The sequence below is a fragment of the Neolamprologus brichardi genome, chromosome 11 (assembly GCF_056152115.1).
Source record: "Neolamprologus brichardi isolate AB-2024 chromosome 11, ASM5615211v1, whole genome shotgun sequence".
In the NCBI taxonomy this organism is placed as follows: Eukaryota; Metazoa; Chordata; class Actinopteri; order Cichliformes; family Cichlidae; genus Neolamprologus; species Neolamprologus brichardi.
In genome coordinates, this window is record NC_142114.1 from 18697392 (window position 1) to 18708847 (window position 11456).

Below are 11456 nucleotides of genomic sequence, written 5' to 3' on the forward strand. Positions count from 1 at the left end.
TTGGCTGCAAATGACAACCTTAAAGAGTGAAGGAAAGTTACAGAAGCAGTGACCTGTGTTTATTTCATAAACTGAGTTTTTCCATTTATACCCTCTTTTACCAGGAAATAAGTGCATAATCAATGAGAGGGACTTTCTTCATCTTAAAATGAGAGACATGATAGAATCACTGTAGCAACTATTAATTTGATTTTTGACTAATCTAGCTATTATACTTTTGAGTAAGATGTTAAGTAATCCAGTTGGAGAGGTGCTTTAAAAATGAAAAATCATGATGAAATCATTGGTAATTAATTCTGCAAATGTCTTAATGTTTGGTTCCAGCTGAACAGCTTCTTATAGGGAAGGGATAAAGATGTTCAGTGGTGCTGTATTCTTTCCATAATCTTTGTCACATGGGTTGTAGAAGGGAAACAGAGGTACCTCCACAGTGCCCATGGAGAAGGTGTAGATTGGTGCCATGGTAAGGGCATTATAAAAAGTCACCTCCTCCTTTTCACAGTCCAAGAACACGCCAATGCGGACGAGGCAGAGCGACACCTTGATCTTTATCGGGTCTGGGTCAGTGCAGGCTAGGATAGAGCCGCTCTTCAGTGCCAAGGTCCACAGGCCGTTGGAGGTGCCCGTGGCAGACATCTCCCCTCTTGGGACGTCTTCTCTTGCCACACCCAGCCTCCACGCCGTCTTGCCCCCAACCTCGACCTCCCAGTAGTGTCGCCCTGTGGTGAAGCCCTCACGGCCCAGCAAGCAGTAGTAATAGTGAAACTGCCGCGGGTTGGCCTGGAAGTCTTTTGTGTCTTTATCCTCATCGAACCAAACTGAAGTGCAGGACTGGGAGAGAATCAGATTCGGGTGTGCTGTTTCAGGGTCAAAGGTCACTGATGTAATATCTAGAAACAGAAACAGATTGAGGACAGTGACTGATGCTGCTTATTCACATGTGTATTGCATCGAATGAATGATGCTGTATGGAAATACTTGGGTAGAGGCAGCTTTTCATGTGTTTCCATATTCTGTACTGGATGGGACCGACAAACTGGCCAGAGCGAACCTCTGTGTCCACCTCCGCTGGGAGAACAAAGCTGACCTGAGATCTGTTAGGACACAGAGGGAAGGACTAAATGGTAGGAGGTCCATCTCTAAGACAGTCTCACAGATGCTAAACGTCCATACACACAGGATAAATGAGTTAAGAGGCAATGTCAACATTCAGATTATTTACTAAAGTCACGCTATTGAGAAAACGTACCTTTTAATGAGATCTTGAATTTCCTACAAGAAAAGAATTCAGCCTTGATTAGTTAAAACAACATAACAGAGCACTTTTCTCATAGAAAGCTTTGCATTTGGACACGTGTCTGCTGTTTGGTCTTTTGTTTTCTAAATGAGAAACTGCTTTTTAATCAAATCAATCAAATCTAATGTAATACTTATTGATCTAATAAGTGCCAGTAAAGTGGTGTTGTGTAAGGGTGGCCCTTTGTAAACACGCATGCTCTAACTGTGAAAGTGTTTAAAGAGGATGAACAATTATAGAAAGTTATTTTTACTCTAAGGCGAGTGTGTCAAAGGAGCAGGGTGGAAAACAGAGGCTCTAGATAAAGCACTGTATTGCTGCTGCTCCTCACCACACACATAAACCCTGCCTATCAACACACCACAGCTTTGCAGAGTATAATTAGAGTCAAGTTCATAAAAGCCCAAGTTTAATTAACAATCACACGTCGTGTCTTCTTATTCAGTGACACTCTTCCTCACTTTGATCAGCTTAGGACTGTCCTCCTCAGTCAGCTTGTTGTTGAGCACTGCGACGGCTTTTTCCAGGTCTCGCCCTTGCCCCGCTATCTTCTTCTCTCTCTCCTTCAGCTGTTTCAGTTGCTTCTGTCTCTCCCTCCTTAGTCGCTCCAGGTCCCTCCACTCCTCCTCATCCAGGAAGCGGTGGAGGTTCTGAAACTCTGCTCTGATTTCCCTTTCTAGGTCATCAAACCTGTTCTGAAAGACAAATAAAGAAAATGGAAAGAAAGAAATTTAGTGTGTAGGTCAAACTGAAGGGTTTCTGTGTTTAACCAGTGCTGGCTTCAGCACACTCAATTAGTTTGCAATAAACTGAAATAATTGTGTGTAAAAAGAGATAAAAGATAATGAATAAGGCGAGGATGGTACCTCTACTTCCACTGATTCTATGTATGTCTCTCTTTCTGCTTCTCTGCACTCATCTACCTCATGCTTGATTCTTTTAATAGCCTGGATGAGCTTTTCCTGTAACACACACACACACACAAAGGAGACATAACCTTGCAGATAAAATACAAAGAGAACAGGAATCCTACTGCAAACAGTTTAAAAAAACAGGAAGCTAAAAATAAAGAACGTTCAAGAGGTAATGTATCTGCTCTCAACTGTTCCAAACACAGCAGCAGGTGGAAACCACAGAACTCGAAGCTTACCTTTTGACCACAGAGAAGGCTTTTTTGGCAGTTGTTGTTGGTGTCTTTAGTGTGGTTTTGGTACATTCCAGTTTTCTGTGTATAGGACAAAGCAGGAACAAAAAGACCTCTGTGAAATTGAAATAAGAGCGAAAGACGGAGTTAGAAGGAGAGAAACAAAATTAATGGCATACAGCACAAACACATCAATATGGGGAGGGAGAGCAAAGGAGCGAGAGAGGGAAAACACGCATGCCAGTACAACGAGAACAACAGTGAGATACAGTCAGACTATTAGAGCAACGAGGACGTACATCCAAGCAGAAAATTAACAAGAGGAAACGTATTGACAAGCACAGATCAGCAGCCACAGCCTGACTCGAGAAAATATGGCTCCATTAAAAGTAAGGGAGGAAATGGAGGGGTGGGAGAGAGGCAGATGACTGGAGCTGCCAGGAGGGCTTGCTGGCTGGCTGGCTGGGTGGTTGGCAGCAGCGATTTATGGCAGCAGACACAGAGGAGTCTATTTCTGTCTGCCAGTGTCTTTGGAAACAACGAGAGGGGCGGCAAGTCAGTGAGATATTGTGTTTCATATTGGCATTTGTTTTGCCAGGAAGGGAGACAGTGTGTGTTTATTTTTGCAAGGTGGCTCTCTGATATCTGCCTGATCTGGAAGGTGCATTAAAAGATGCTGTTTCGCTATCGGTGCCCTGCCGGGTTCTATATCGACTGCAAGGGGTGGCATCTTGAAAGGTGCAGTCAGCGTTTCCATGCCCTTGGAGAAACACTATCTGCGCCCCACTGCTTCTTCTCACTTTCTGTCTTAAAAAAACAAATAAATAAATAAACCTCCCTCCAGCCTGTCCACTTATCCAAACTTTTTTTTATATATATATATATCTCTGCCTCACCCACACCCCATCAACTCCCCCACACACACTCAGGGGTCTGGCTGTGGGCTACGTGCACTGAAGCAGCATCTCTGCAAAATGTTCTTCATCTATAATTCATGGTGCTGGGTGCTGGCCAGTGACTGTGCTGAACTAAGGTTGAGCAGAAAATTCAGTGCACCGCAGCATGCGGCAGGTGGAGGGGACAGGGAGGTTTAATAAAATGCAGAGTCTTGACCCGCATGCATGCTACGTAACTCTTGACTGAGGATAAAGGTAGCTGTAAAGCATTGCTGGCTATCAAATTTAGATATTTAGAATATAAAAGGATGTTTCATGAGCTTTGTGATCGCCATTGTGATCGATTCCTAATAAATCAGGTCTAGTTTCACAAACTATTGTGTTACAATACTAATACAGATAATGCTTAATACATAGAAAAAAACTACTACTAGTAATATAAGTCTAATACTTTATACTGAAAAAAATAAAAGACATCTAATGCTTGCATTTGTTCATGTGAAACTTTTCTTTCTCTAAATATGTATTTATAAAAGCTTGAAATCTGCACATATTTGATTTGGTATGGGTTTTACTCTGGATGACCTCCCTAACACAATCCTCCCAGGGATTTGCGTCTCCTCTTCGTGTTTATTTATACATTTAGAAAAATTTGAGAAGTTCCCACCATGCAGAAAACAGGGGAATAAACACACACGAGAGGATACTATGTCAAACCCAAGTTTGGGACATCGGGCACAGAAAATGGCAGGGAGACATATCTAAGGGAGTTCAGCAGAACCCCAGTGCAAAAAGAGAGAGAGAGATGAGGAACAATATGAGGAAATTTGATTTGCAGGAATTCACATTTGGATTACTCCTCATAGGCCAGAGAGAAAGGTTCAGGCTACAGGAGACTGGGCCAAGGTAAGCCCATATTTTGGTTTTCTGCCCTACACTGTTCCTTTCAGTGACTACATACTTTTATAAGTTGCAACCAGAAAGTTGATCCAAGTCTGCATAACAGGTCTTTAAAAATATGCGCTTAAGAGGCTCAACTTAGTTCCCCAGTGGGGTCGAAGTTTCCACTCCTGCAGATGGAAAATATTTTGTCATGGGCACAAATATTTGAAGGCCCTTTACAACTTGATTTTAATGGTCAAGGAGAGAATAGTTTAGTGCAAACGTTGTGAGCCATCCCTAACTTCTCTATGTTTTGTGTAAAAACATGCAGACATAAATGGAAATTTGGAAACAAGAATTCTAATAAGCTTGATAATTAATATGCATGTAAAAAGGTATGACCACCTTTATTCTTCAGCACAGCCAGAACTCTCTGAGGCCAGCTGTCCTGTAATTGAGAAGCCTTTTTGGATTAGTTTTCCTCTTCTTTAAGTTCATTCAGATCTCTTCTTTGGATGTTGCCTGCCTTTTATTCTACTCTTTGTCAAGATGATCCCACACTGTTTCAATAATGTTGAGGCCTGGGCTCTGGGGAGGCCAATCTCTGACTGATAGTGTTCCATTGTGTACGTTTTTTTGTTTGTTTGTTTGTTTGCTTATGCTTTCAATGCACTGGCGGTATGTTTGAAATCACTGTCATACTAAAAATTAGTGTCAATTGAGATGTTTTCTAGATGATATTGAATGGTCACTTTTCTGGATTCGTAATTTCCCAGATCCCAAACACCAGTAGTTGAAATGCAGTCCTGAAACATGACACAGCATCCACTGTGTTTTACAGATGACTGTAGACACTACAGTCATACCTCTCTCAATTAGAACCAAAGGTTTCAGTTTGGATTCATCACTCTATAAGACCTGTTGCCCTGTTTACCTTCATTAAAAATGTCTTCTTGACAGCTGGCCTTCCACTGATAAGGCTTCAATGAATAGTGAATGGATCAGCTGAAGGTCCAGATGAGGATTATGCTAAAAAAAGTGCTTTGAATGCTCAAATTCACAGAGAAGCACCATTTATGTACCAGTCCATTTTAACAAACAAAAACACATTCCTTTGAGAATAGTCAGCTACAAGGACTGGACTGAAAATGAGCTAAAACAAGGTAAAAGGAAGACTTTAGAGAAGATGCATGTGTGTAGTAAAGGAGGACATGCAGAGGGCTGGTGTGACTGAGGACGCAGGGAACAGGGTCCGATGGAGACAAGTGCGACTGTGGCTCAGGGGGTTGGGAAGCGTATCTGTAACCGGAAGGTCGCCGGTTCAATCCTTGGGTCCTGGTTGTTGTGTCCTTGGGCAAGACACTTCACCTACCGCCTACTGGTGTTGGCCAGAGGGGCCGATGGTGCGATATGTCATTCTGTCAGTCTGCCCCAGAGCAGCTGTGGCTACAACCGTAGCTTGCTTCCACCAGTGTGTGAGTGCGAGAGTGAATGAATAGTGGCATTGTAAAGTGCTTTGGGTGCCTTGAAAAGCGCTATATAAATCCAATCCATTATTATTATTATTATTAAGTGATCCGAAGTAGTGACCCATAAAGAGAACAGCTGGATGACGATGAAAAAGAAGAAGGGGATTTAAATATAAAACATTGTTGGGATTTTTAAAGCTGGTACTTCCACTCCGGCCCAGGAGGTGGCGGGAAAGCACCGAAATTCTGAATGTCAAACAACTGTAACAGCAGAAGAAGAAGGACGCACGAATACGACGTTAGATAGGTAAACAATAGCACGTCCCACGGCAGACTCAAGAGAGTGTCATGAGATAAATTAGCTTTAAATTCTGAGTCGTGCTACCATATTTTGTAATAAGCCTTCGTAAATATTTGAACTGTTCGTGGCGCTCTAGCTATAGGTAGCAGGCTAGATATCGGAGCTAGCTGAAGGTACGGAGGCTGGTTCCGCTGGAAACGAATGAGCTTTTACAGACACTACCTGCTATAAAACGATTATAGTTAGTATCCACTGCTGCTAACAAACTGCAGATTTCATGGTTTAATCATTTGCATTTTAGACATGAACGGCCAAGCGGACGTCGAAGTCGACTACAAGCGGAAATACAAAAATCTCAAACGGAAATTAAAGTTTCTTGTCTATGTGAGTGTTTTCATTTTAACCGTCCCGTTTCCTCTGCCGTGCTATAGTTACGTGTCTGTCTTTGCGCTGATTTCGCTTCGCTGGTTTCCTTTCCAGGAGCAGGAGTGTTTTCAGGAGGAGCTGAGGAGAGCACAGAGGAAACTTCTGAAAGTTTCCAGGGACAAGAGGTTTGAGAGGATTGTGTCTGCATATAGGTATGCTTTGTGCATCCTAATGGAAATGCAAAAAATAATTTTCAATACATGTTTTCCAGCTTTCTTCTGGACAGATTGCTGCAGTATGAGCGAGTAGATGAAGACTCATCAGGTAGACTAGGAACATAAAACCTTTATGAGTAAGAAAAAAAGCTGTTGCTTCTGAAGTCATGTGGATCAATTTTGTCTTTGTTTTTATCATCAGATTCAGAAGCAACTGTTTCCTCGGAAAACAGTGAAGGGGAAGGACCCAGAGAGAGGGAAAGGGAACGAGAGGGAGCAAAGAAGTAAGTCGGCTATTTAAGTAAATAAATTACCAGGTAGATCAACCAGAATCATTCACTTTTGAGTAGGTTCATATTTAACCTTTTATTTCCACCCTCCACAGACGTCTTGTGCAATGCGAAGTTACCTGTTGACTTTGCATTGCACAACACTGTGTGTTACAAGTATTCATAGTAGTTGCATGCTCCATGAATCACTCATTTTATAGTTTGAGCCCAATGAATTCTGGTGTTGTCATCTTGGAATAAGCCAGTGTATTCAGGGAAGAAAAAATTCAGTGATGGAAAAATCCTGGGCATTCAGTATATTCCGGTAGTTAGCTGATCTCATTTTCGGACAAATAACACTACCAAACCAACCCTAGACAATCTGAAGCAACTACAGTCATAACACTGACCAACAGGTTCCCATCTGAAATCGGATAAATCTGGGATTATATGACCACTTAATCTTTTTCCACTGCCCAAGATTCTAATCTTTATGCTCCCTAAACTGAAGCCTTTTCCCCCAATTAAACACCAAGTAGTTTTCTTAAGGCTATGCGTGGAAGTACCCTATCTTTCAGTATTAAACATATTCATATTGTATGATTTGATCTACAGTCATTCAATCATCACCACTTCCAGGTTTAATGATGTATTGAACAGTTCTTAACCCAATTTTTGTAGTTTCAGAGATCATCCAGAATGCATGCAGACCATTAATTTGTCCCTTTTGAAATGTAGCTCCATATATGAAGCGTGTGAATTACCACAGTAATTATTGGTGGAAGGCTCTTTCCTATTCGAGGTGTTAAATCCAGGTGGTGACTGGATTTGGCCAGTCAGTTTATATTCAAGCATTAAATGATGTTAAGGTACAGGTTAGAGTAGTGATTTCCCTTTGTTTAGTGTGAGTCTCTAGCCAACACGAATAAATCATAAAGTGAGTATTTTTACTGTTTTATAGTGGCTGAATATTGTTTTTCTCCATTTTCTTAACTGTGACTAGCTAGCACAAGACGGTGTTTTCACAATTCTGTATGAAAAAAAAAATTCAGCATAATCTTTCTGTCACCCTGTCTCTGAGGGAGAAGGTGGCTTGCCCTCCCACTTAGTGACAGGGTGAGAAGTTCAGTCATTTGGGACGTACTAGGAGTAGTAGCAGTGAAATGTTCCATGCATGTTCTACTGGGAGTAGGCCCCGGGGTAATCCCAGGACACGCTGTTCCACCGAGTGAACTGGAGGAGGTGGTTGGGGAGAAGGAGGTTTGGCTTCTCTGCTGCCCCAATGTTCCGGCCCTGAATAATCAGCAGAAAATGGATGGATGGATATGCAATGAAGGCAGAAGGGGGGGGGGGGGGCATTTTAAAGCTAGGTTTATTTGGGCTTACTTTACATGTCCAGGCCAAGTAAGCCTGTTAGGACAGTTGAGTGAAACATTTGTGCTTTCTAATTGTTAAACTAAACACATTCATATTTCTTTTTATTTAATCCACGACCTTCTTTTCAGGCGAAAAAGTAGTCCCGGTGCGTGCCTCCCTTCATCATCATCTCCTCATCTCTCCCTGCTTTCCCGTCCTGGTGTGAACTCCCTGCAGTCATCTGGCTCTGGAGCCTACCTCAACGCTGTGAGTTTCTCTTTCCCCTCTTATCTTATTGCAACCAACAACAATAACATTGCCATCATATTCATCTTCTCATCAAAGAGCATAATCTGTTTTTTTTAATTTTGCATTATTTTATTCACAAGTCTGTTCCTTGCTTTTTGTTTTTAGATTTATAATTGCTCCACTGTCTTTTTATTGTTCATTCTTCTGTGTATGTTTTGTTTGTTTTTCTGTGTGTCTGTCTTATAAACTGCCCTTTGACTGTGTGCATGCATGTTTGTGTGGTCATTTGACAATGATTTGGGGCCTGCGTGTGTGTTGGGCAGATGCCCTTCCCACCAGAGTATTTGGCTCCCCCAGCTGAACGAATGAAGAAAGAGAGAAAAACAAAGACGGGAAAAAACAAGAAAGAGACTACGGGGAAGGTGAGAGAGGAAGAGGGGAAACAAGATGTTCAGAGATAAAAAATAATTATGATCAAACACTTCACGCTTTATTCTCACAAACTGTACACAAACCAGCTATTTATATTTGATGGCCCGGCAGGCTGTTTCCAGTATTTTCAGTTTAGATGCATATTTATAACAAAGTAAAAAGCATCTAAAATATATATATTCATAGTGTACAGTTTTTCATTTTTATTGCTCTAACAATGGCATTTCAAGACCCTTTTGTTGAGCCCCAAAATGAAAAAATAAAAAAATATATGAGTGCATATACAGTTGTGATAAAAAGAAAGTGCAGCCTCTGTCAATTGTAAGGTTTTACATATCAGGATATAATATTTAAAAAATGATCTGGTGTTAGGAGGTTTTAAATTGAGCTAAATACAACCTGAGATAAACAACACATGGCGTTATACACTGTGTCTTTATTATTTACCAAAAACATAAAATGCAGAAGCAGTTTGTGGAAAAACAAAGTGCACCCAATCACTCAGTAGCTTGTAGACCCACCTTTAGCACCAATAATTGGAAGTAATTTTTTTTTCTGTGTGACTTTATCAGTCTTCTTCAGTTCATTGACGTTTGTTGGCATTCATTTATGCACAGCTCTCTTAAGGTCCCACCACAGCATTCCAGTCAGGTTGAGGTCTGGACTTTGAGCCATCACACCTTGATTCTTCACTTTTTCAGTAATTCTGTTTTAGAGTTGCTGCTCTGCTTGGGATCTTTGTCATGTTGCAGAGTTAGCCAACAGATGATGTCACATTTGACTGTAGAATGCTTTGGTGTACAGAGGAGCTCATGCTCCACTCTATGACTGCAAGGTGCCTGAATCCAGCGGCTGCAAAGCAAGCCAAGTCATCATCCCTGCACCACTGCACCTGACACTTGATATGAGGTGTTTGTGCTGACAGGCTGTGTTTGGTTGTTTTGTATTTTTTGCCATTTCTCTGAGCATTGTGTGTTAAGACCCAATCCTGTGAGGATTGGCAGCTGTTTTGAATGTTTGCCCCTTGTGAATAATCCTTCTCACTGGAGAATGATGAGGCAGATTGTTTGGAAATGCCCTTGGGCAGCAACAGTTGCTTCTCTAAGATTGCTGATCATTGCTGATGGCTTGTGTTAACACACATCTGAATGCTCCAGATCAGAAAACTGCCAAATTGTCTGCTTTCATAAAGGTGCTCACATTTGCTGATTATCAATTAACCAAGTGCATTTGATTAGCAGCATCTGGCTGCTACCTACACTCCTAATGACACACTGTAATATGCAATTGTTACGGTTGTATTTACCTAATTTTAAGACCCACTAAGGACCAGGTGAATTTTTTTTTAAAAATTCTATCTGGATACATAAAAGCTTAGATTTTAAGTAGAGTGTACTGTCTTTTTACCATGACTGTTTATGCTTTGTCCTGATTTACTTCGGTCATCTGTGACATTACCATCAATCCCCACTCATCATTCTTTTACACTCCGTCCATCCCTCGCTTTGTCGTTCCAAACAACAACTTCTTCTTTCTGATCTTCTTAGGTCGTTACTTCAATGGCAGCTAATTACCCATCAGGCCCTGCAGCTCCCCCAACAGCCAGTGGCCACTTCAGCTGGGTTCCTAGACAAATGTTTAGTGGAGATGCAGCTGAGGAGGAGGGCGAGAGCGACGGAGACAGTGACAGAGGAGACGAAGACAGAGGAGAGGGAGACGAGGCTGAACTTGTCATTGACATCCCTAATGAGTGAGCCTGAGTGTGCGATTAGATTTATTTATAAGTGAGGGAAATGTATGTGGATGTAAGGTTGAAAAATAGAACAGGGTTGAATGTATTTATGCATTGAACAAACAAGTCCACACTTTTGAAAGGAGGGTCAAGCTCCCCCTTGTGGACTTAAGCTTAACTGCAGCAGCGCTGTCCAAACAATATCATCAGTAGTGCGTTTGTGTAAAATTATGTCGGGTTATTGGTCCGTGACAAAAGTGCAGTCTGCAAAGGATTAAGAAAGATCTGGAATCACTGAGCTGGATGGATACTTTACTTTGTAAAGCGGTTTCAAACTACCTGCTGATTATTTTTGTCAAAACATCCACACAAACTGGTGTGTCCTTTGTTTTTTTTTTATTGCTTAACAGCTGTCTCTGACTTTGTATTGTAGAAGTGCTGCAGTCCTTTTAAAACTGTTCAACTGTGACATAAATGTGTGCAGCTTTAAGTTTTGTTTACTTGTTACAGTTTTGACATTTCTCATTTGTACTCACAGTTTATTTCATCAAATCGGTCAAAAATTAAAGTGTTTCTCATGAATGGGTGTGTATAGTTTTTGTACCCATCCAACTGTGTGTCAGATTAAAAGAATTTCAGCAGACTTAAAGTTTTTATTTAAACTTCACTTGTGTGTGTGTGTTATTCACAGATTCCACCGATGCAGCTTTACTTAAACAGAAAGTGTTTACCAAAATGCATTTGTAACATATTTTTTAAAGTGAAAGTGTTAAATTGCTCTTATGTTGTGGTTTATTGCCCCACCCTGAACTCACACCCTGAAACTCTCATTCCACAGCTCCACACAG

The 11456-nt window shown here is 41.3% G+C and overlaps 2 protein-coding genes across 5 annotated transcripts; one reads left to right on the plus strand and one right to left on the minus strand.

The window, feature by feature from the left end:
- Positions 1-175: 175 nt before the first annotated feature.
- si:ch73-54f23.4 (zinc-binding protein A33) lies at positions 176-2900 on the minus strand. 2 transcript variants are annotated; one of them, XM_006802828.2, is made up of 7 exons: positions 2741-2900; positions 2448-2522; positions 2164-2259; positions 1759-1992; positions 1250-1272; positions 979-1094; positions 176-890 (listed from the first exon to the last, which is right to left on the minus strand). In XM_006802828.2, exons 2-7 carry the CDS (start codon positions 2511-2513, stop codon positions 337-339), a joined length of 1089 nt encoding a protein of 362 aa, XP_006802891.2. In that variant the 5' UTR covers positions 2514-2522; positions 2741-2900; the 3' UTR covers positions 176-336. The 2 variants fall into 2 exon arrangements, with proteins under 2 accessions (XP_006802891.2, XP_006802890.2); XM_006802827.2 differs by having other exon boundaries at positions 2448-2556.
- A 3020-nt stretch (positions 2901-5920) lies between these two features.
- Positions 5921-11275, plus strand: ino80e (INO80 complex subunit E). Of its 3 annotated transcripts, none has more exons than XM_006802825.2 (8): positions 5921-5995; positions 6291-6373; positions 6470-6540; positions 6627-6679; positions 6773-6854; positions 8345-8462; positions 8768-8866; positions 10424-11275. In XM_006802825.2, the coding sequence occupies exons 2-8, from the start codon at positions 6293-6295 to the stop codon at positions 10628-10630; spliced, it is 711 nt and encodes a 236-aa protein (XP_006802888.1). In that variant the 5' UTR covers positions 5921-5995; positions 6291-6292; the 3' UTR covers positions 10631-11275. The 3 variants fall into 3 exon arrangements, with proteins under 3 accessions (XP_006802888.1, XP_006802887.1, XP_035768941.1); XM_006802824.3 differs by having other exon boundaries at positions 5967-6162; XM_035913048.2 differs by lacking the exon at positions 8768-8866 and having other exon boundaries at positions 5967-6162.
- The last annotated feature ends 181 nt before the right edge of the window (positions 11276-11456 follow it).